Source organism: Carettochelys insculpta, chromosome 14, assembly GCF_033958435.1.
Source record: "Carettochelys insculpta isolate YL-2023 chromosome 14, ASM3395843v1, whole genome shotgun sequence".
NCBI lineage: Eukaryota > Metazoa > Chordata > Testudines > Carettochelyidae > Carettochelys > Carettochelys insculpta.
In genome coordinates, this window is record NC_134150.1 from 259960 (window position 1) to 285981 (window position 26022).

Here is a 26022-nt window from a genome sequence, read left to right on the forward strand (position 1 = left end):
ATTAATATTTCTCAAGGTGCCCTACACTCTCCTATACCACTATCTGCAATATCTGGTTATGGTGGCAGTCATAGGAGCAGGCATTCATCAGGCTGCTCATCTCCTTCCCCATTGCAGATTTTCTGGCATTCATACAGGGACCATTCCTTTCAGCCACATTCCATTTGGGCCAACAAACTCTGGATGTATCCCCCACATCAGCTTCCACCTCAGTGGGGCCCCTGGGATGCATGGCAGGGCTACTGACGACACTCCTCTCATACCTATCACCTGAGTGTAAGCACATCTCCAGGCACTCACCTGCAATCTCTGTGTACTCCTCGCCTGTCATCTCACCTTCAGTAATCTCCCACGTGGTTTCTAATGAGCTCAATGACTGACTTCATGCAGCTTCAGAGAGCTCCTCACAGAGGCCTAGATCTAGGCAAAACAAAGCAGTGGTTCCAGATCTTGCCCTCTCCACTGGCAGATGATCTGAAACAATTTAAGGAGTTATTCAAACAAATATCCCAATCACAAGATATTATTCTAGAAGAGGTTCAAGATAAACAATATAGATTGCTTACTATATTACAATTCGCAGCGTCCTCAAAAATAGTATTTCCTATTAATAAGGGTATCCTCGAACCTTCTGAGGTTCTGTGGAAAAATACAGTGTCTGTTCTGCGAACAAAGTGCAGAGCAGATAGGAAATATTTTGTCCCTGCAAAAGACATGGACTTTCTTTATTCCTATCTACAACCACTCTCTAATAGTGGACTCTGTAAATCTGTACAAGAACCCACAATTTATATCTACATCCACTGAGAAAAGCCATAAATGGCTTGACTCTTTTGGTCATAGAGTTTACTATTCTGCTTTACTTCAGTCTCATATATTCAACTATACAGCATCAGGAGCAGCGTCAAACAAGGATGCGTCCTTGCTCCGACATTGTTCGGGATCTTATTCGCGCTCCTCCTGAAGCACGCCTGTGAATCTTCAACAGAGGGCATCTTTTTGCACACAAGATCTGATGGGAAACTGTTTAATCTTGCAAGGCTGAAAGCTAAATCCAAGGTGCTGGAAGTCCTCATCAGAGATTTGCTGCTCGCAGATGACACTGCTGTAGTGTCACACACAGAAGACCAGCTTCAGACTGCTGGATCGGTTCTCCAAAGCATGCAAGGACTTTGGGCTTTCCATCAGCCTAAAGAAGACAAATGTACTTGCTCAGGATGTTGCTGACCCTCCATCAATCAGCATTGACAACTATTTGTTAGAGGTCGTCCACGAGTTCATTTACCTCGGGTCCACCATCACTGACCCCCTCTCGTTGGAGTCTGAGCTAAACAGGAGGATCGGAAAAGCAGCCACAACTCTGTCCAGACTCAGCGAGAGAGTGTGGAATAACATCAAGTTGTACACCCACACCAAAATGGAAGTCTACAGAACCTGCATCCTCAGCACCCTCCTTTATGGCAGCGAGTCTTGGACCCTGTATGCCCGCCAGGAAAAGAGGCTGAACGTCTTCTGCTTGCGTTGCCTCAGGCGCATTCTTGGAATATTGTGGAAGGACAGAGTGTCCAACACCACCATCTTTGAGCAAGCTGGAATCCCAACCGTGCACACCCTCCTCAGGCTCCGCTGGCTTGGCCACGTCCGCAGGATGAATGATGGAAGGATCCCAAAAGACACCCTGTATGGCGAGCTAGCCTCTGGCAAAAGACCTTCCGGACGCCCCCAGTTGCGCTACAGAGATGTTTGCAAGAGGGACCTCAGGGAGGTAGACATCGAGCTGGACAGCTGGGAGGAGCTGGCAGACGATCGCAGCAGACGGAGGCAGGAACTACACAAGAGCCTTCAGAAGGGTGAGATGACGATGAGACAGCTAGCAGAGGAGAAGCAAGCCCACAGAAAGCACAGTAAGGATGTGCCAGACACCCATTACACATGCAACAGATGCAGCAAGGACTGTCACACTCGTGTGGGCTTTCACAGTCACAGTCGATGCTGCAAACGATGATCCCAAATGGAACTATAAAGAGCGTAATCCATAGTCTACGTAGACTGAACAGTGCTACTACTACAGCTCTTTTAGCAAATTATGACCATGCTAATTCTAATAAATTACAGGACCTGGTGCAGGACCTCCCAGACTATAAATGATCTCGCCCTCAGTCTCTTATCAAGGAGAGTCTCTCAATATCCAAGGCAACTCTCCAGGCTGCCATGGATGTTGCTGCCGTGGCTGCTAGAGCTATAGCCACATTAAAGCACAGATTGGCATGGCTACAATCATCTGGTATCCCACAGAAACTGCAAGCAAAGATAGAGGATCTTCCTTTTGGCAGAGAGCAGCTTTTTTACTCACTCTATAAACGAGATCTTACGTTCGATGAAAGATTCCCAAGCAACACTTCATACTTTGGAGACGTGTACCTCACTGAATAAGAAATGCAAATACATTCCCTACCATAGACCCAGGGATTATAACTATAGCCACTACAGGCAACAACAGAGGCCATATGATAAGCCCAAGCAGCGCTCCAACAGGAGGAGGACCCAACAAAACCACTGCTCTACAACTCACTCTACTTGTCACAAACAATACATCTGAGGTTTTGTTTGGGGGTCTGAGCAACCACCCCACAAGTCCAGTGTTTTCCAAGGCTACATTTCATCGCCACCTGAGGCCTTTTTACAAACAAAGGACCCAAATTACCACAGACAAATGGGTCCTTGAAATCATTTGATGGGGTTATTCTATCCCCTTTCCTTCCATGCCTCCTACCCATTCCCCTACCCCATCCCTTTTTAGAGACCCATCTCAAAAGCAGAGGTGGAAAGATTGCTTAACTTAGAAGCAGGGGGTTCTACTCCAATTATTTCCTTACAGCCAAGAAAACGGGGATGGAGACTGATCTTAGATCTCAGGGAATTGAATAAATTCATTCACAACGCAAAGTTCAGAATGCTAACCTTAATAACTATCATACCAGAGCTGGACAAAGGGGTTGGTTCTCAGCCCTCGACCTCCAGGACGCATATTTCCATATGACTATCCACCCATCCCACAGAAGATTTCTCAGATTCATTGTGGGCCAACACCACTACCAGTATACAGTTCTCCCTTCTGGCCTGTACGGCTCCTTGAGTATTTTCAAAGACACTCGCTGTAGTTACAGTGTTTCTCAGAAGGCAAAATGCCATAATTTTCCCTTATCTTGATGATTGTCTGATCAAGGGCCCTACTTACCAGCAAACAATTTTCATGACAGCTACTACCAGGAATGCTTTTACCAACTTGGCCTCCTCATCAACTTCCAAAAGTCCACTTTAAGACCCACGCAAAGGATAGAATTCATTGGAGCGCTGCTATATTCTGTCACAGCAAGAGCCTATCTACCATCTTAGAGATGCCAAGCAATCTGTGACCTCATTTGCACGGTCAGGCAGACTTTTTTTTCCTCCATCTTGGATTTACCTCCAATTACTGGGGCACATGGCTGCCACAACATTTGTAGTCCTATTTGCCAGAGTATACATGTGCTGCCTATATCCCACTGCCTTGTGGGTTATCCTGGGAAGGAGTAAGGCTAAGGGAGTAAACCTTGACAGAGAATCTGGAGGGGAGTCCTAAGGCGGTTCTGTGTCATCTTCTGGCACTGTCTCGGCAAGTCCTGCAGCTGAGCTAGTACTGGACGTAGAGGTTATCCTTTCCTTTGGGCTATATCAGTAAAGCTGAGAGGGGGAGCCTGGTCTCCGGGCAGCCCATGGTCTCCATAAAGTTGCCCAGGCTCGCACCTGGAGAGGTACTCCAGCATCGCGTAACAATGTTGAACCAACATGGGAGGCAACAGATATCGGTTATAAGCTCTTGCTCGATTGGCGTAGAGAATGAGTGCCAGGGGTTGCTTCCAATGGTGGGAGAGATCATCGCATCTCATTGGACAGTCACCGCCCACCTTAAGCTGGGCAGCCCCCAGCCAGTAGGGTACTGTCTCACCACAGTTCACTTGCCTCACTGGGTGCATGAGGCTTAAGGTTCCCAAACCTGACAAGTGACTGAAATGAGCACCAGACAAACCAACAAGAAAATTATTAAGGGAAGGAAATCATCAAAGTTTCAAGCTTGCTTGTTGGAATGTACAGACCATGTTGACCGGTTTGACTGAAAGATCTTCAGGACATCAGCGACACCCGAAAGACTGCTGTCATCAACGAGGAACTGAAGAGGCTCCAAGTTGACATCTCCACTTTGCAGGAGATGCAACTCGCAACTTTGAGATACCTAAAGGAAAAGGACTACACCTTTTTCTGGCAGGGCAAAGCCCGAGAGGAACCGAGGGAGCACGGTGTCAGCTTGCCATCAGAAAAACCGTTCGGCAAATGGTGGAACTAGTCATGGGTGGATCAGAAAGACTCCTTCAGGTCAAACTTCAAACCTGTGCCGGTCCCGTCCACCTGATCAGCGCTTACACTCCAACCCTGAATGCCACACCAGAAGTGAAGGACAAGTTCTATGATGAGCTCAGTGCTGCCATAGTGCAAATACCTGCTCGTGACCAATTGTACCTTTTGGGTGACTTCAATGCAAGAGCTGGAGCCGATCGTGACTCATGGCCCTCTTGCCTAGGTCACTTTGGTGTGGGAAAAATGAATGACAACAGACAGCGTCTCTTCAAACTTTGCACGTACCACAATCTGTGCATCACAAACACATTTTTCCAAACCAAGCCACAGCACAGAGTGTCATGGAGACACCCACGCTCGAAACACTGGCACCAATTAAACTTGGTCATCACCAGATGCGACAACCTCAAAAATGTCCTGACACGTAGCTACCATAGTGCCGACTGTGATACAGACCATTCGCTAGTCTGCTCCAAGCTCAAGCTGAGACCCAAGAAGCTGCACCATTCTAAGCCAACTGGAAGGCCCCACATTGATTCCAGAAAGACGGCAAACTCAGAAAAAGCCGAATTGTTCAGAGAAACCCTTGAGGAGAGTCTGCGCAGCAGCCCTGGGGGTGCTGGTGTGAGATCCAGATGACAGCATGTGAGGGACACAATCTATAGTACGGCCTTGTCAGTGTTTGGAAGAAGAGCTGAAAACACAAACGACTGGTTCGAAGCGAGCTCTGATGAGATGATTTCAGTCATCGAAAAGAAGTGCGCTGCACTTCTGTAGTAGAAACGCTCACCGAGTAAGAGTATCCAGCAAACACTCAGAGTAGCCAGAAAAATAATACAGCAGACAGCCAGGCGCTGTGCCAACAACTACTGGCTTAAGCTATGCAGCAGTATCCAGACCTGTGCTGACTCTGGTAATCTCAGGGGAATGTATGAGGGCATAAAGAAGGCAATGGGACCCATCCAGAACAAGATGGCACCTCTGAAATTCAAATCTGGTGAAGTCATCACTGACAAAGCCAAACAGATGGAGCAATGGGTCGACCACTACTCCGAGCTGTACTCATGCGAGAACACTGTGGTTGATACAGCCTCAATGTTGTCGAGCTCCTGTCAGTCATGGACGAGCTGGACCAGGAACCAACTGTGGTCGAATTGAAGAAAGCTATTGACAGCACTACAGTAGAAAAGGCCCCAGGCCAGGATGGTGTACCACCAGAGGTAATCAAGTGTGCCTTGGACACACTCCTGGAACCCCTACATGAGCTGCTGTGCTGTACTGGAGAGAGGGCGAGGTTCCATGGTTATCTGGGACGCCAACATTGTAACCTTGTATAAGAACAAAGGAGACAGAAGTGACTGCAACAATTACCGTGGAATCTCCCTCCTAAGTATCACTGGTAAATTGTTTGCTCATGTCATCCTCGGGAGACGCCAGAAGCTCGCTGAGAGGGTGTATCCTGAATCCCAGTGCGGATTCTGTGCCAAGAGATCTACCAGTGACATGATCTTCTCCCTTAGGCAGCTGCAGGAGAAATGCAGGGAGCAGAGGAAGCCACTCTGTCGCCTTCATCGACCTGACCAAGGCTTTCGATTCGGCCAGTAGGGATGGACTGTTTAAATTGCTCCACAAGATGGGCTGTCCATCACGGCTACTCAAGATGATCCAGTCTTTCCACGAAGACACGAGAGGAACCATCCAATATGATGACTCATCATCGGATGCCTTCAGCATCAGGAGTGGCATCAAACAAGGATGTGTCCTTGCTCCGACATTGTTCGGGATCTTCTTCGCACTCCTCCTGAAGCATGCCTTTGGATCTTCAACAGAGGGCATCTTTTTACACACAAGATCTGATGGGAAACTGTTTAATCTTGCAAGGCTGAAGGCTAAGTCTAAGGTGCGGGAAGTGCTCATTAGAGACATGCTGTTCGCAGATGATGCAGCTGTAGTGACACACACAGGCCAGCTTCAAAAACTGCTGGATCAGTTCTTCAAAGCATGCAAGGACTTCGGGCTTACCATCAGCCTAGAGAAGACAAACATACTTGGTCAGGACGTTGCTGAACCTCCATCAATCAGCATTGACAATTACACGCTAGAGGTCGTCCACGAGTTGACATACCTCAGGTCCACCATCACTGACACCCTGTCGCTGGAGTCTGAGCTAAACAGGAGGATCGGAAAAGCAGCCACAACTCTGTCCAGACTCAGCGAGAGAGCGTGGAATAACATCAAGTTGTACACCCACACCAAAACGGAAGTCTACAGAGCCTGCATCCTCAGCACCCTCCTCTGAGGTAGCGAGTCTTGGAGCTTGTACGCCCGCCAGGAAAAGAGGCTGAATGTCTTCCACTTGCGCCGCCTCAGGCGTATTCTTGGGATATCATGGAAGGACTGAGTACCCAACAACGCCGTCCTCGAGCAAACTGGAATTCCAACCATGCATACCCTCCTCAGGCGGTGGCGGCTCCGCTGGCTTGGCCACGTCCACAGGATGAATGATGGAAGGATCCCAAAAGACATCCTGTATGGCGAGCTAGCCTCTGGCAAAAGACCTCCCGGATGCCCCCAATTGGGCTACAAAGACATCTGTAAGAAGGACCTCCAAGGAGGTAGACATCAACCCAGATAGTTGGGAAGATCTGGTAGACGACCGCAGCAGCTGGAAGCAGGAACTACACAAGAAGGGCGAGATGAAGATCAGACAGCTGGCAGAGGAGAAGCAAGCCTGTAGAAAGGACAGCAAGGACCTGCCAGACACCCTCTACATATGCAGCAGATGTAGCAAGGACTGTCACTCTCATGTGGGCCTCCACAATCACAATCAACACTGCAAATGACGATCTTAAATGGAGTTACGAAGGGCGCGATCCATAGTCTATGCAGACTGAAGGATGCCTTGGACATGTGCTGCCTACAACACTGGCTTTCTCACAAGTATATACCAACCCAACACAGCCTTTCTAAATGTCTCTCTTTTCCTCCACTAGCCCTGCAGTCTCTAGAGTGGTGGACATCTCCAGTCAACCTCCTCGCTGGCATACCCTTCCACTGACCAGACCCTTTGGTGACTATAACAACAGATGCACAGCTCATGGGCTGGGAGGGCCCACTGTGGCAAAACATCAATACACGGAACATGGGCCCACCACAAGAGACATTTTCATATCAATATCCTACAGCTCAGGGCCGTTTGCAGGGCTTGTGCCCGTTTCCTTCCTCTGATAAGAGGCAGAATTGTCCGTGTTCTCACAGACAACACACCCACTATATTTTATGTCAATTGACGGGGGCATGCCTGATCTCTCACTCTATGTGCCAAAGCACTCAGTTTTTGGAACTGGTGCATCAGAACCCAGGTAACCCCAACAGCAATGTACATACTGTGAGAACAGACTGTCAGAGCCAACAGACTGAGCAGGTATTTCTCAGACCAGCGCAAGTGGGAGATCAATACCAATATACTCCTCTCAATTTTCCACAAATGGGGTTTCCCAACAATAAACCTCTGTGCAGCACCTCACAAGTGCAAATGCCACAGATTTTGTTCCAAAGCGGGACTAGGCAAGAGATCACAAGGGGATGCCTTCACCATTTGCTGGACAGCTCCCCTACTGTATGCTTTTCTGCCAATCCTGCTCATCACTAGAGTGAGTAATAAGATCATATCTGTCTGGGCCACTGTAATCTTAATAGCCCCAGCCTGGCTCAGACAGCCTTGGTTCCCCCCCTACATTATCTATCCATAGGTCATCGAAGAGGGATCAGATGGTGCCAAACCTCCTGACACAGCACGTGACACATACCACCTCAGCATCATCACCCTGAAACTCACAGCATGGCTTCTCCGTGGTTCCAAAATGAAGAACTTACCTGCTCGAACAGGGTCATATGTATCCTTCTAAACAGCCATCGTCCCCCCACCAGAAGCACCTATCAAAATAAGTGAGCATGCTTTCAACAATGGTGCAGGAGGGCAATTTGCATCTCACTACTGTCCCACTGCTTGACTACCTCACTACATCTTTTCAATATCTTTCAATGAAGGCGGCTTTTATAGTGGCTGTAACTTCCACTAGAAGGGCAGGAGAAATTGCAACCTTCTTGGCTGACCCACTTTTCACCATTTTCACCATGGATAAGGTGATACTCAGGCCCCATCCAAAGTTTGTCCCAAAGTCATATCCAACTTTCATTTAAATGAGCCTATTTACTTACCTTCTTATTTTCCCAAACCTCATATGCCCTCTAAGGAGCAGATATTACACAGAATTAATGTCAGGCATGCAATTGCATTCCAGCTTTACAGAACTAAAGCAACTAGAAAATCAGACAGACTCTTTATAGCGTGATCAGGACCTTGTGCAGGAGCAGCTGTTTTGGCACAATGCCTGTCACAGTGGATTGCAGGTTCCATATGCACTACATACCAAGTCAGAGACAAACAGCCTCCACAGACTATCAGGGCTCACACCACATGGGTGATGGCTGCCATGATGGCCTTCCTGAATAAAGTACCATTACTGAACATCTATAGGGCAGCTATGTGGTCTTCACACCATACATTTACATGGTAATATGCTTTAGAGAAGGGGGTGATACCTGCCACAGCTCTTGCAGATGTGATCCTGCTTCCATCCATATAAAAGACTCCAGTACCCACTGCCACCAAACAGGTACTGCTATGGAGTCACCTGAATGGAGCGTCCACAGGGACCACTCAAAGGAGAAGAAGTTGCTCACATGGTGCCGTAACAATGGTTCTCTGAGATGCATCTCTCTGAGTACTCCACTACCCTCCCGTCTTTCCCTCTACTTGGAGTCTACAGGAACTTCAGGTAGAAAAGGAACATGCATTCACTCTTCAGAACAGCAGCAGCTTAAGACACTCAGTATGCAGGCGTGGCACAGGCAGGGTGGGGTGGCACAGCTCTGAAAAGCGTTCCAAAATATGGCGCTGGGGCATGCCAAGATCTGAGTGGAGCACCTGCAGGGACACATCTTGGAGAACCATTGTTACTGCAGAAAGTGAGTCACTTCTCCTTTGCATGTCTATTAGCCACCAAAGGCTGTGTCCCAGTTTAGGCCTGATGTGTTATCTTCATTATTTTGCAGCCCTTTCTCTGTAGAGCCCTGCACTGGGACACTGGACATTGGGGAGACAATGCAGCTAACTGTAGAGTTCCACCCGCTGGAGATAGGTGATCACTGCAAGGACCTGATTGTTCATTATGACACAGGTGAGTGGTGTCTTTGTACATAACTCCATATATTTGCAATCAAAAACATGCAGTTAAAAAGAGTCAAGGTTAGTAGCATGTGTCAACCAATGCCCCCTAAATAGTATTAAAGTGGTCTTATACATTTGAGTGCCTGAAAATGAAGAGTCAAAAGAGTCAGACTGTACATGTTTGTCAGCACCAAGAAAGGAGTCCTATGAAAACTGGAAGCTGGGTCAAATTACAATGGATTAATATAAACAAGTAACACAAATAAGAAGGGACAAAATTAGAAGGTAAAGTGTGATGGGGCATCTGCCCTGAATTGGCCCTATGAAGATTGAAAAAAAAATCTAGGTACACGGAGTTTTCGGCAGTGACCCATGGGACTGCAAGTAAGTGGCACATAACTGACACTGGTAAAACAGCAGCTGCATACCATGGAAGGGAACAGAAGGGAAGGGAAGGGAGGCTACTGCAAAGAGTCCAGAGGGGAAGGCTGGTTTCCTAGAGGGCTGCCCAATTAGCACTGGGAATGGCCTTGCTGAGTCTGTCAGGCTTGAGGCACTGGAAGGAGAAAGCTTGGGGCAAGAACCAAAGGTGCTGGGGCTATGGAGAAGTGGCCTGTGGGTACATTCTGCAAATATATTAGAAACAAGAGGAGAACTGTTACTTAGTGAAGAGGGAAAACCAAGAGCAGAAAATTTTGAAATGGCAGAAATGCTTCATTGTTTTGGTTGTCGCCAAGAAGGTTTGTGGTATTTGGACACCTAACAAAGCGAATGCCAGTGAAAAGGGAGTAGGTTCAGACATTAAAATAGTAAAAAAACAAGTTAAAAATTGCTTAGACAAGTTAGATATCTTCAAGCTACCAGGGTCTGATGAAATGCATCCCAGAATACTCAAGGAACTGACTGAGGTGATCGTTGAGACATTAGCTATTATCTTTGAAAAGTCAAAGAAGGTGAGAGGAATGCCAGAAAACTGGAAAAGGGCAAATATAGTGCCCATCTAGAAAAAAGAAAAATAAGGATAACTCAGGGAATTAGAAACCAGACATCTTAGAACCTCTGTACCAGGTAAGATAATGGACCAAATAGTTAAGGAATCTATTTGCAAAAATCTGGAAGATAATAAGGTGATAAGTAACAGCACAGATTTCTCAAGAACAAGTCATGTCAAACCAAACTGGTAGCTTTCTTTGATAGGATAACAGGCCTCGTGGATTAGTGGGAAGGAGTAGATGTGGTATAGATAGACTTTAGTAAGGTGTTTGATATGGTCTCACATGTGCTTCACGTTAACAAATTAGGGAAATAGAATGTAGGTGAAGCTAGTTGGATAACCATTCCCAGAAAGTAGGTATGAATGGTTTGCAGTGTCACAGGGACACCCCCCACCAGGCTTTCTGAAAAGTGCCTGAATATGAATATGCATAATTTGAAGATGCTTTGTGAAAAACAGATCGTGTAACTTATCCTTCAAGATCCTATGACCTTTTGAATGTTTATATTCTATTCATGTGCATGTATCTTTCTTGTATGTGAAGTTAGAAATATTAAGTGGGAACCGGTTTTATTAGTCCAGGTTTTCTAATAAATCCCATTAGTGATACTTAGGAGTTTAGTGGCTGGGTGATCAAGTACTTCAGCCCTGGGCAGCAGGGCTCAGTTTCTAGGCTTCTTGCTTGGAGTGAATTCCTTGGCTTCTGATTTGGTCCTCTTCCCCTATCCAGAGCAGTGAGTCTCAGGTTTTGGCTTTCCTGCCAGCTTGGATTTTGTAGTAATTTTTTTTTTATCAGAAGGGAGTCATGGTGCACTGAAATTTGAGAATCCTTGGTCTAATCTGATCCCCCAATGTGCCTGATTTAGGTGCCTGGAACTAGAGGTGCTGGGGATGCTGCTACCATCCAGCCACATTATATACAATATATACATAGTACATGACATGCATTTGAGGAGTGACATGGAGGAAGTCTACTCTGCCAGTTCTGTAGATCAGTACCTGAATTCAGGCTCCACCATGGTGACACCTTTCAGCAGCATGACTATGTTCACTAAAGCAGAACAACAGATATAAAAATGGGAAAAATCAAGGGATCCTCTCTGGCTTTGTAGTCTACAAAAAAGTAGATGACTGAAGAGATTGATTAAATGCTTTACTTTCATTTGCGCTATTAATCAGTTTCAAGAGCTGCTTACTGAAAGTGTATTATGAGAGCAGAGATTCTATTACACAACCTAACACAGCAGACCCTTGCTAATTTATACGGTGCTGAGTCATACACCCATAAACTTGCAAACCAAAAGCAGGCTCATCTCTTTTACAAAACTGCACAGCGAATGATTTTCTAATGAAATACCAACTATAAAGAAATACAGCACTTCAGTACATTGTGATGCATTTTCCTTTATTGTTTTTCTTCAGTACCACACTAACTTATGTTCCTACTGGGTCTTCTAGTTGTTGGTGTGATTTAGAGAGGGGTTATCATCTGGTTTGTTGTTGCATTATTTAATATCTGCCAGTGTTGAGCCAAATCTCCCCTTATGGTCACTCAAGCAAGTGTGGACCAACTCACATGGGAGGAAGTCAAGGGGACTCTTCTGGAGTACGTGGAAGATACTTAGAATATAGTGAATGCTACTATGAATAACCATAATGCTAAAAGTTCTGGTCATCAATTCTTATCTAATTGGTGAGTTAGTGCACAGCAAACCAGAGTGTAAATCTACAGTGTACTGGAGTTTGATGTGTGCTGACTGCCTTATGTCAACATGTATGTTTAAGGTTTTTTACTGATCAGTAGCCAAGTCCACATGGCCAGTTGTTGTGCAGCATGCTAGTACGCTGCAGATCCATAGCCTGGTTTGCCCCACACAAAATTGCCACAAAGACAAGCCCGGCTCTTTCAAACATTCCAAGCAATGGTGCTGCCTCTTCTGTTGACTTTCAATGGAACTTGTGCTCCTTAAATCCAATCCAGTATTTGAAGTAAAAACAGTATAAAGTTATGTCTGTACTTACCGGGGGGTTGGCATGCTGCGATCAATCTTCTGGGGATCGATTTTGCCCCGTGTGTGAAGAGTACCGTCGACCCTGGTACTCCAGACTGAAGCATAGAGTAAGGGACATTGAGCCCGAAGAGGCTCAGTCTACAGCAGGGAGGAATATCAATCCTGATAGGTTGATTCTAGCTACACAAATGGCATGGCTAAAATTGCATATCTGTGATCATCTTTGACCCTAGTCTAGACAAGGCCTCACATCCTTTAAAAGCACTGGTCATTTTTTTTTTTTTAAAAAAAGAGGACAATCCAGGGAACTACAGCCTTACCTCAGTTCCTGGAAAAATCATGGAGGAGATCCTAAAGGAATCCATTTTGAAGCACTTGGAAGATAGGAAAGTGATCAAGAGTAGTCAACATGGATTCACCAATGGCAAGTCATACCTGACCAATCTGATTATCTTCTATGATGAGGTAGCTAGCTCTGAGAACATGGGGAAGCCATTGGATATGAGGAGCTAATGGATATGATATACCTTAACTTTAGCAAAGTTTTTGATATAGTCTGCAACAGCATTCTTGCCCATAAGTTAAGGAAGTATGGATTGGATAAAGGACTGTAAGGTGAATAGAAAACTGGCTGAATGGTGGGGCCTAATAGATAGTGATCAATGGCTCAATGTCTGCTTGTCATTAGGCTTCAAATGGAGTGCCCCAAGGATCAGTTTTAGGGCTGGTACTGTTCAACATCTTTATTAATAACCTAGATGAGAGGATGTATTGCAGCCTCAGCAAATTTGCAGATGACAGTAAGCTAGGGGGATGGGTAGATACATTGGAGAGTAGGGACAGGGTCCAGAGTGACTTGGATAAATTGGAGGATTGGGCTAAAAGAAATCTGTTGAGATTCAATAAGGATGAGTGCAGAGTCCTGCACTTGGGACGGAAGAATCCCAAGCATTGTTACAGGCTGGGGAATGGCTGGTTAAGTAGCAGTGCAGCAGATAAACACCTGGGGATTATGGTGGATGAGAGGCTGGATATGAGTCAACAATGTGCCCTTATAGCCAAGAAGGCTAATGGCATATTGGGGTGCATTAGGAGAAGCATTTCCAGCAGATCCAGAGAAATTATTATTCCCCTCTATTTGGCACTGGTGAGGCCACATCTGGAGTAATGTGTCCACTTGGGGCCCCCAGTATAGAAAGGATGTGGATGCACTGGAGCTGGTCCAGCAGAAGACAAAGAAAATGATGAGGGGGCTGGAGCACATGACCTATGAGGAGAGGCTGAGGGATCTGAGCTTATTTAGTTAGCAGAAGAGAAGAGTGAGGAGTGATTTGATAGCAGCATTCAACTTTCTGAAGGGGGCTCTAAAGAGGATGAAGAGAGACTGTTTTCATTATTGATGGGTGGCTGAACAAGGAGCCATGGTCTCAAGTTACAGAAGGAGAGGTGTAGGATGGATATTAGGAGAAACTATTTCACCAGAAGGGTGGTGAAGCACTGGAAAGTGTTACCTAGAGAGGTGATGGAATCTCCATCCCTAGAGATTTTTAAGTTCTGGCTTTTCAAAGTCCTGTCTGGGATGATTTACTTAGGGTTGATCTTGTGTTAGGCAGGGGCCTGGACAAGATGACCTTCCAATGTCCCTTCCAGCCCTAGGATTCTATGATGCTATGACTTCACATCTCTGCATAACTGTGTAAAGCAGTAAGCAGATCTCCACTGATTTCGATGAAGGAGTGTTAATGATACTCAGCCTCAATAAGCAAGAACTGAGTTATGTTTGGTATGGGAACATTGCTCATTTACAGTCTGAGCTTTGGCATTGAATTTAATTAAGTGTGTAGTAATCACCTATGGAGAGATTTGAATGAGTCCCAATCCTCTGTTTTTTAGGCCACATATAAACAATCTTCTTGTAAGAATGGACTTTCATTTTCTGCTGCTGGTCATTGCTGACATTGTTGAACCTTTCATTAGTGGGAATCACCAACAAATTCTTAGATGCTGTTAACTTACTTACTGCTGCCTTGAACAGTTTCTGATGTGTTTGACATCTTTTCCTTCTGATCCATCCTCCCCTACTTGGGAAGTTAAGAGCTGCCTGAAGAATGAATTGGTCTGTTAAGTGATATGTTGTGTATTTGTTTATCAAGTGATTGGAATGATAGTCCTTGCCCTTTATTTCTACATCTGCAAAAAATTACATTTCAGTTAGGCAGGTACCATAGCTCATTACCACAACATCAGTAATGGTTAATAATAGGCATCATTATCCTATACATACTGCAGCAACATCTTTCAGAACTTCCTCATTCTCTGGTAGCACTGGGCTCTTCTTCAAATACATTTTGAGAGAGTGCTCCCCTCTATGTGGCAGTGAAATGTGGTGTAGGGGTGGGGGCATGGTACTGGGGGAGGAGGGATTGAGGCCCTGGGCAGGACAGGGCTGGGGACTAGTCTCCTACAGCCAGCTCTTCAGCACACTCCAGCATGTGCCACACAGATTTCCATCAGTGCTTCAAAGGACCCAGGTCTCTGGCTGCTCCTATTGCCACTGTAGCAGCAGCTTGGGGTCCCAGGCCCTTGTAAATTGCTTGGCCCCAGGGACATCCACCCCCTTTGCCTCCCTATTGGTGGCCCTGGAGACATTTAACTCTTCTAAGCTTGCCAAGAGTGGTACAGGGCAACTGATGGGCCCTCTTTGTCCACCCAGTTAAAGAAAGGGCTAGGATGGGACGTACTGCTTTGCCTGTCCCAAAAATCAGTTTTAGTATTAGTGTTTAGATCAGAGAACTGCCTGATGAAAATATAGCTCATCGTCTTGACCATTATTGTCTCACTGTTTCTTTCTATTCCTCCATCTGCCTGTTTCCAGTTGGTGTTTCGTCTTCTACTTATCTCATAGAAGACACATCTGTTATGCAAGCTTGTGAACTCTTTGCTGGTAGGGACCATCTGTTTGTTCTGTGTCTGCATAGGGGTCCTGGGCCATAGTGAGTGCCTGGGTACTACCATTATAGAAGTAATACATCAAAGAATGTCCTGAGCTTTTGTTCCAACCTAGAAAACAATTCTTTAAAACTATAGATTTTATTAGGGCAATTATTAAGGGATGACTTTTATAAATGAGCAACGGCTGAATCAAATAATGCAGGGATTGAAGCGTGTCCAAAAGAGCCTCCTGGATACAGGCTGGGGGGAAAAATATTGAAAATTACCAGCCTTCAGAAGTCTCTCACATCAAGAATTGTACTATCAGGCAGCAAATGGGAGTACTGGAGCTTATACCTGACCTCTTCTCACATGTGATCTCTGAGGTAATGCATTTAGTCTCCCTGGAAGTGAGAAGGACTTCATCAGTGCTGAGCATAAGTGCCTCATTCTTCAGCATCACCTGCTGGTGACTCCATGGTGATGGTCCAGGGGCTTGGGTGTCAGTGTAGGACTTAGAAGAGTTGGATTCTTTTCTCCTCTCTGCCACAGATTCCTGCATAGTCATGGGCAAGTGACATGTCACTCAGATGGGCATGAATATGACTCTGTATCTGTCTGGTTTTGATACTTATTTAGCCACAACTACCTCAGCTATCTCTCCCTGGGCCTTTGTTCCCCATCTGTGCAATGGGGAGTGTTGAGGATAAAAATGCATTAATGCTTGTGAGGTTGTTCACAAGCTGAGGTAGTTGTGGCTAAATAAGTACCAAAACCAGACAGATACAGGGTCATATTCATGCCCATCTGAGTGACATGCACAGCAGTAATTTGTACTTGCATTTCCAGTAGTAAATTGTGAGGTCTTTCTTATACCTGTATATCTTCAGTTGTGCTTGTTGCTTAAAGTGGTGACAGCAGAGCAAGATTAAACCTTTGAAAGCCAGGACAAACAGAGTTAAATCTAAATTTCCATATTTTCCATGTATTAAAAACTTCAGACATCTGCTTGTGTTAGCTTCTTAAGAGATTCTCATTATACATCCCAGTAAAAAGAAGGTGCAAAAGAATAAAGAAACAATACATATCATTAAAGATGAGAAAAAAACATGAAGCATATTATTCAATATGTCTGTCTAATAACTGTTGATCCTCTCCTAACATCTGGAGTGGTTGATGATGAAGTACTGTCTGTAAATTTATTAAAAATCCCATATTAATGTTGGCAGTTTGTCCAATGATTCTCTCATCCATTTATCCAAACAGGCATTCAGATAACCAAGGTGTTGTGATTCTGTTGTCAGACTGATATGAAGAGTTGTTCCTATGTGTAGTAGTTCTCAAAGAGGAAGGTGGTGAGGAGACTGAGGGCCATTTGGCAAATACACCTTGGTGCCTGCTGTGTCAAAATACGTTTCAAAATCCCCCACACTTCACTTGCTGTGACTTGCTAATATATTAAAAGTCCCTGTTGATTTAGATTTCCAGCATAGCTTCCTAAGTGGCTGAGTGAGTTTGTCTTTTCTTTGTCCTGCTTCTATGTAAATAATTTATTTAAAATATATAAGGACAAATTGATTGACAGTCTCTGTAATAAGTATATATTTTGTAAATAAGAAGAGGGCTGACTTGACCAGTTTCTTGGCTATAAAACATCCCAAACTAAAACTGCTGAAATATACCCTGTCAGCTGAAATTCCCAGCCACTCTTATAGTCAAGGCATTTATTTTCCTTACATGTGAAGATACCAAGAGTCCGAAATGAAATATGACATCTAATTTGATGCCCAAGGCATGAAGCCTGCAACTGCCCTCAGCTAACCCTGAGCATTTCATGCTTCATGTCAATTTGTTTGCCTAACAGTGAAATACACAGCATAATGCTGACTCACTGGATTTGGACACTCTATTATATTAAGCTATTAATGGATCTATATACTGAGTAAGCTTTCAAAGCATCTTTTCATTTTGCAGCAAGAGCTACTCCTATAAGGTCTGGAGAGCTCAGTGGAATCCCTAACGCTTTTTAGCCAGGCAGATGTGTTGAAAAGCAAAGGCATAAAATCGTGGCACAGACCCTCAACTAGTGAAATTAGATGTGGGTCCATTGACATCTATGGAGCTGCACTGATGATTTATACCATATATCAATCAATCAATATACCATTTTGACATATGCTTAAGTGCTGCACATAAACCTTGGTGCAGATGTTGCCTCACCTTGGTGTGCTCCATCCACCAACTTGTGAATATGCATCAGGGCTCTGGTACAGGGATCGGCAACCAAAATAGCAAGAAGAGTCATTTTTTTTCCAATTTGGTAAAAAACTCAATAATTCAAGATCCGCAATGCATGTGAATATGATACAGTCCTAATAAATACTTTTTGTAACCCCCTATTTTAAGGACAATGTGCACACAATAATTTGTAATGTGATGCATGTTTACTGCAGGACATTCACAAACTTTTTACATATTCTATTTTTCTCATACTTTACGAACGTGTTTGTGTCACTGTCTTCCTGATTTTCACTGCTGAACCTTCTCTTTCACTAGAGGACAATGCAAGGGGGAGTTATCCAAGGTTTTGAGATCATGTATCATTTGGTATTTAGATATGAGTTGTTCATTTTTGGGCTTTTAGATGTTTGCTGTGTATAAAAAATAATCGGGAGGCTTTTTCTTTTTTTTTTTTTTTTTTTTTTAAACTTTTCAGTTATAATGTTGAGAGCCACAAAGAAATCCTTAAAGAGCTGCACGTGGCTCCGAGCCACAGGTTGCAGACCTCTGCTCTGGTGCATGCTGATTGGGTGTTCTCACTTTAAAAAATGTCAGCCATTTAGACGCTTCTGAGCAGCCATTCACTGTGTTTCTGTAGTAAATTGTCTGTTATGCAAGCCAAAGCCTCTTCTACTCATTGGAGAAACCCTCTCCTTTCCAGCAGTTAGACACAGATATGTGTGTCACAAATGCTCTCTTGCAATTGGCAATAAAGCCTTAAAAACGTTGTCAGCCGAGAAGATAGTCTGTGTCTACACTTGCATTCCTCTTTCAAAATTTTGAGGAATAAAGGGACTTCGAAGTACCCTGGGCACTTTGAAATATCGGCAGGTGAGCTGCAGCTGGACGTGAGCCAGCACTTCAAAGTTTAACACTTTGAAGTTGCCACGGGGGGGGGGGGGGGGGGAGAGGGGGATTTGCTTAATGAAGTGCTGCATATGCACCACAGCACATTATTAATAAACTCCCAACACCCTACTTACCATCCTCCCTTTGAAGTAGGGAGGTAGTATAGACACAGCCCAAATGATTTAGGAGCACATATCTCATTGACTTTCAATGGAATCTGAAAATCTCTCCCTAAAACATTAGCAGTCTGGGGAGTGGGCGTCTCCAGAAACCTCCAGAACTGGGGTTCACCCATTTCAGTCTCAGTGTACCATTACTGTGTACTCTTCCTTGGAGAATTAATGTGAATACGTGCAGTGGTAAGAGCTGACTGCACATGACTCTTGACCATGTCTACCTTGAGGAGATGTTAAATATTCAGTGTATTTAGTTACACATCCATCCACATCTATGCATAGACCTAAACAAAAAATTTGCTTAGCAAAGACCACCAAGTTTTTGTCCTTTGCTTTGTTTTAGGTGAGGATATCCACATAAGTTTGTATGGAGCTGCCACAGACGTCAATGTCAGACTGGACAAGAACTCTGTGATGATTGAGAAGACATATATTACCTTAGCAAACCAAAGATCAGTGATTATACACAACCGAAGTGACATCATAGCACACTTCCAGTGGAAGGTCTTTGTTACTCAAGAAGAGGAAGAACGACAGAAGCTAAGGTTAAATTTGAAAGATTGTCCTATCGAAATCAACCTATCAGTCTTGGCGAGAGTCCATACTCACTCTTTACTGGGAATGCTTCACTGGCCTTTACGGCAGTGGTTCTCAGCATTTTCTGTACTGGCCTCACCTCCCATGTAGCCTTCTGTTTGTTCTCTGTTTTATCATGCCGTGGGTGGATAGTTTCCCATATTGAAATTGCTACACATTTCTACTGTAAAACATTAGCCATGACAAAGCTAATATCTAAAGTACATCTCTACCAGTTAGGCATCTCTTTCCTAACCAAGCCATTTCTCTTCCCCAGTACCTTCTTGCCTTTCAGACTGCTTCCAGAACATAGGAAGGCTACCTGAGATTTCTCTTCCATTTTCATTTATTACCTTAATGCAGAAAGGTATAACTTTGTATGAAAAAGGAGGGCTTGTGGATGCCACTAAGCTAGGGAAAGAGGTAGATATGCTGGAGGGTAAGGACAGGGTCCAGACTGACTTAGACAAATTGGAAGACTGGGCTGCAAGAAATCTGGTGAGGTTCAATAAGGACAAGTGCACAGTCCTGCACTTGGACTGGAAGAATCCCAAGCATTGTTACAGGCTGCGGTCCGACTGGCTTGGTAGTAGTTTTGCAGAAGAGGACCTGGGAGTTGTAGTGGATGAGAAGCTGGACATGAGTCAACAGTGTGCCATTGTAGCCAAGAAGGCTAATGGCATATTAGGTTGCATCAAGAGAAGCATTGCCAGTAGATCCAGAGAAGTGATTATTCCTCTTTATTTGGCTTTGGTGAGGCCACATCTGGAGTACTGTGTCCAGTTCTGGGCCCCCCATTATAGGAAGGATGTGGATACACTGGAGAGGGTCCAGCGGAGGGTGACCAAAATAATTAGGTGGCTGGAGCATATGAGCTATGAAGAAAGGTTGAGGGAATTGGGACTGTTTAGTCTGCAGAAGAGAAGACTGAGGGCGGACTTGATAACAGCCTTCAACTTACTGAAGGGAGGTTGCAAAGAGGCTAAAGAGAGGCTGTTCATAGTGGTCACGGATGGCAGAACACGGAACAGTGGTCTCAAGTTGCAGCTGGGAAGGTGCAGATTGAACATTAGGAAAAGCTTTTTCACTAGGAGGGTGGTGAAGCGTTGGAATGGTCTACCTAAGGAAGTAGTGGAGTCTCCATCCCTAGAGGTGTTTAAGTCTTGCCTCGACAAAGCCCTGACTGGGCAGATCTGATGGATTTGGTCCTGCTTAGAGCAGGGGGCTGGACTTGATGGCTCTTTTAGGTCTCTTCCAGCTCTATTGTTCTGTGATTCTATGGCTGGGAGAGTAACTAGTCTGCTGCGGCTCTTGCAGGTTTGCTCCCTTTGTTTGCATGGCTTTCCATGCTAGTAGCAGGGTGAGTTGCTAGTACAGAACCACAATTCAGCAAGAGACAGAGAAACATTGCCAGGACATATGGCCAGCAAAAATATCCCTATGTCACAGCGCCTGTGTCAGGGAAAGTCCTGAATAGGGGAGCCTGAGACAAATACCCCATCTTGGCTACAGTGGGGGAGAGTGGGTACATTTTCTTAACTACAGGACAGCTGGTATATATCCAATTTCAAGTGCACACTGATGTCTGCATTTAACAGCTTCAGAGGTGAGTTTGGGAATTGCACTGAAAAACTGAGGTAGTTTGGGGATCTTGACTTAGCTTTTCATACTTGGATGGGAGTCAGTGTAAAAACCACACTTTAGCCCACTGATGATCCGGCAAGTGCTGTAGAATGGGAGTTAAATTTGCTTCTGAGCAAATAAAGTTCAACATAATTAGGTCAGTCATGCCTTGAAGGGCATAACTAATTTTCCACTGTTCTCTGCATTTAATTACATAGTATAGGACTTCTGTGCAAACTCAGTGTTCCAAAGGAAAATCTAATGACCTTCTGTTTGTCTTTCCCTCCCTGATACCTTCTGTACCCCTTTATGTTCCTTCATCCCTAGCAGGCCCTAAATGACCCCTCTAGGAATGGCAAGATTTCCCTGTAGCCAAACCAAACCAGGATTTTATATTTGGTTCTCTGAAAACTTCCAGTTCAAGCTTCCATTTGGGATTGTTTACTTTCCCCTAGTGATAAGCCCAATGGGATGGCCATAAGTATATGGCACGCTGCTATCTTGTCAGCCTCCCAGCACACCCCTACAATACAACTCTTCTGTTTGCTGTGATTCCTCCACAGGGGCAGACTCAGGGATTTAAAATTTACCCCTTGGAGGTACCATAAACTTCATAGAATCCTAGGCCTGGAAGGGACTTAGGAGGTCATCTTGTCCAGACCCCTGCCTAAAGCAGGATCGACGCTAACTAAATCATCCCAGCCAGGACTTTGTCAAGCCAGGACTTAAAAACCTCTAGGGATGGAGATTCCACCACCTCTCTAGGTAACACATTCCAGTGCTTCACCACCCTCCTGGTGAAGTAGTTTTTCCTAATATCCATCCTACACCTCTCCCTCGTAACTTCAGACCATTGTTCCTTGTTCTGCCATCCTTCACTACTGAGAACAGCCTCTCTGCATCCTCTTTAGAGCCCCACTTCAGTAAGTTGAACACTGCTATCAAATCACCCCTCACCCTTCTCTTCTGCAAACTAAATAAGCCCAGATCCCTCAGCCTCTCCTCATAGATCATGTGCTCCAGTCCCCTAATCGTTTTTGTTGCCCTCTGCTGGACCTGCTCCAATGTTTGCTCTCCTCCATCACATCCAGTCCTGGGAGGAGCTCACTTTGCCCACTTCCCACTCACCTATGGGAAGAGCCCAGTTTCCCCTCCCATCCCAGCTCCAGCCAGAGCTTGATCTTCCTTTCTTCCACCCTGCTGTCCTGTAGGAACTCAGTCATTCCTGCCTCTGTATGCCCCTGAGGATTATTGGATTGCATGTGCTCCAGTTGCCTCCCTGCACGTGCCTCAGTGGTGTAAGTAAGGACAATACAGCCTGGTATACCTTATCAGTAAGTTATTTATAGTCAATACAGCAACCTGGAAAGAGACAAGAAGAGCAACCTCCAGCCCTTCTATTCAACTGCATCTCCTGATCCTGCTGGGGTCTGTATAGCAGCCTCACCTGAGGAAAGGGCTGGGGGCGGCACAGCAGCTACACTGGAGGAGGTGCTCCTTTTGGTGCTGCAGTTCCTAAGAGAGCCCTTGCTCTCCCAGGAACTGCAGCAGCAGAAGTGCCAGGGCTGATATGGCTATTTGGTGAAAACAAAAAAGCAGTCCAGTAGCACTTTAAAGACTAACAAAATAATTTAATGTGTGATGGGCTTTTGTGGGACAGACACACTACTGTCTGTCCCACAAAAGCTCATCACCTAATAAATTATTTTGTTAGTCTTTAAAGTGCTACTGGACTACTTTTTTGTTCTCATAGTATCTCTACTAGCACGGCTATCTCTCTGTTACTATGGCTAGCTGGTGTTTATATTTGTAAGGTTCAAGGCTGTAACATAGGGATGGGAACTTGGTTGTGTTACAAGAATGGAAGTTCCCACTCCTGCTCTCTGAGGCCTGCTGGCATGTTACACGACACCCCCCAACCTTAAAAAAGGTCCCACCCTTGTTTTAAACTGGTCCTAGCCAGAGCTGGATCGGGGTCGGAACATGGCTGTTAAATGGCTTAATAACTACTTGAATGGCTATTTCACAGGTTCTGCTGCTATTACGTCTGGCAGGGTTTTACATTGTTGACTAGGTGGAGATAGGCGGACATTAGTACCCCCAGACCTTACCAGCTGCTGGCAGCCTGCCCTACAGACCTCACAGTAAGTGCCTGAAGGGGTACCCAGAAGCCAGTTTAATTCAGACACAATACACATGCTTTGTGGAATACTGAACTACAGTGTTGAGCTCTTCCAAATACTCACTGAGATCAGCCAACTATATGGAACCCAGATCTCAGGAGTTAACAGATCTGGTCCAGGGCTAGTTCAAGCAAATCATGAGTCCTTGTGAAGGCATTTGATTCAGCTTTTCTGTCTGCAAGACCTAAGACTGAACACACATCTTCTGTGCTCCACCTGGCCTGAGTTCTCTCCTATGCCAGCTGCAGGTGGAGTGCCCGGAATGAAGAAAAAGGGATGTTTACAGAGGAAGCTGGCAGTTGGTGCATGGAGGTTTCCTGTTGAACTAATGCAATGAAGAAGGGGATACCCCCAAAGAGCACAAGATACTATCTCCACCAGACTCTCCAAATACAGCATCTTTTGCTCCATACCATATGGATACTGCAGAATTAGCATTCCAGCTGGTTTCTGGGAAGCAGATAAGACCCAAAAGAACAGCAGTGTCTAGACCTGCCCTGCTTTTCATCACAGCATGATGGTGTGTTTGTTGCCTGGCTGGAGAAGTCTGTTGGCACAAATCCATCACTAGGGTGGGGTGACAGGAGATAGCTGACTGCGTGGCAAAGCTCAAACTGAGAGCATGAGCAGAAGGAATGAGTCCAGGCTAGTGGCCATGCCTGGAAAACCTTGCATCCTGGAACAAGAAAAAGCAAAGGACTAGCCACGTTTTTATTCAGCTAGCTGTCTACTGCCACCCATGTCCCATGTACTCTTCTGGGATGTAGTCTTGGAAATATCACACTCAGATACAGTTTGAGTTTGGGATCACTGACCTTTGTAGTAGGAAGCTTTCCTCATTCACAGTATTTTAGATCAGCTGTAGAGAGAATTTTTCTATTGAACTAAATACAGAACTAGTCCAAGAGATATTTTCTGCACTGGTATTGGTGACAGGGTCTGCATGAGGCTTTCTGTGTGTCAAGCTAACACTAACCACAAGTCAACTGTCTTTCTAATTGTATTTGACTTTTGAAGCGCAATAATCACTGGCCTTCTGCTTTCATTTCCTTGTCCATTTTGTTACAAATAGTGCCTTGCACTTATTCCCCTGAATGGTCATCCCATGACTGCTTCTAGCTAAGAAAGTGGGTATTTAGCACCTCTTTGATTGGATCCAGCAATATTCCAGGCATTAAGAGATTTCCTATGTGGAGATGCAGTGTTTAACTTTCCACTACCAAGCCCAGAGAGTTTTACTCCATGAAAGGATAGTTTGTTGACCAGCTGTGGAAGTAGGTTGCCATCTATGGTAGGGGGCAAGGAGCCACCTCTTCTCTTTCTCCAACACTCCTCTGTTCTAGCCAAAACATATATAATTTTTAACTTCTGTTGTTACAGCTAGGTAAGGATAGTATTTTTGAGCAAGCATATATGACAGGAAAGCAGGTTTAGTAGTTTATGTATGGGATTGAGGGACTGGATTCCTAGTTTCTACTCCTAACTCCACAGACCATTTGTGCAATCTTTCACAAGTTACTTAAATTCTCTACATCAGTTTTTCACTCTGTACAAGAGGGGTCAGCAACCCCTGGCATGCATGCCAAGAGTGGCACATGAGTCAATTTTCATTGTCACAAGAGGCAGAAGCTCAGCCCCATCCCTCCTCCTCCATGCAGCCAGTAGGTTGCTCAAAGCCATCCCTCCTGTGGATTAATGAAAGACCAGCTAATGATACCAACCCTCACCTAAATGGTAAAGCTCTGCATCTTTATTTACAAATGAAACTGTTGTAAGTAGGACTATTAGTGACTTTGAAAAGTATCACTGGGACTTGGACCATACATGGAAATCAAAAGGTTAAATTTCGGCACTCTGCCTCTGAGGTTGCTGACTTCTGCTGTAAAATGTAGAGACCTACATCACAGGCTTAATTCCTTGCATTCATAAAGTGCTTGATGCTCCTGGGATGGAAGTTGCTGTACACATGGAAAGTGTTATTCTTCTTCGAGTGATTGCTCATGTGCGTTCCAGTTTGGGTGTGGGCCAAGTGCATGCCCAGTTGCCAGAAGCTTTTTGCCCTAGCCGGTAGCCCTACGGTTGATGCGGCACCTCCTGGAGTGACGCCCATATGGCTACCCATATATGCACTGGCCGCTCCTCCCCCGGCTCAGTTCCTTCTCGTCATGCTGTAGATTGCTGGAGTTCCCTCATTGCTGAGAGTTCGCTGGTAGCCTTTATTGTTTTAATTAGTTGTAAATAGTTTAGATAGTTATCTTCATAGGTAGGTAGTTCCTCTTGGCACCTACTGAGCCGAGGTGGGTCTTTAATCCCCTCAGTGCCAGGGGATGCCTGGCTCCCTGGGGTTTAAAAACTGTTCAAAATGTGGCAAACGTATGCCCAAAAGCAACCCTCATAGAGCGTATTTGAGTTGCCTAGGTGAGACTCCCTCCAGGAGTGCTGCTTTATTTGCAAGACCTTCAAGCTCAGGACTTTAAAAGATGGAGCTCAACGGCTGCAAGTTCCTCTAATGGTATCAGCCTTGCACCTGGATATTTCCCTGGCAGGAACTAAAAGCGCTGCATCATTGGTGCAGAGCGCTCTGGCACCGTCAGTGCCGTCAGAAAGTTCCTGGCACCATAAGCAGGACTCGGCACTTAGTGCCTCCCAAAGCCATAAGAGCCAGTCCCTGGTGCCTCGTAAAAAGAGAAGATGGGACTGGGGTCGATCCCAGGAGAGGAGAAGGCAAAGACAAGCTTCGGGGGAGTCCTCCAGATCACACCGTGACTGG

At 45.2% G+C, this 26022-nt stretch overlaps 1 protein-coding gene across 6 annotated transcripts in view; it reads left to right on the forward strand.

Moving 5' to 3' along the window:
• The window catches only part of HYDIN (HYDIN axonemal central pair apparatus protein), a 286881-nt gene that overhangs the window by 22124 nt on the left and 238735 nt on the right, over nucleotides 1-26022 (forward strand). For all 6 annotated transcript variants that reach the window (XR_012647429.1, XR_012647430.1, XM_075008458.1 and 3 more), the window contains exons 6-7: nucleotides 9514-9638; nucleotides 19214-19415. Coding sequence is in view for 4 of the 6 variants with exons in the window: in XM_075008458.1 (XP_074864559.1) it covers nucleotides 9514-9638; nucleotides 19214-19415 (327 nt within the window). In the remaining 2 variants the exon portion in view is untranslated. The remainder of the gene's footprint in view (nucleotides 1-9513; nucleotides 9639-19213; nucleotides 19416-26022) is intronic.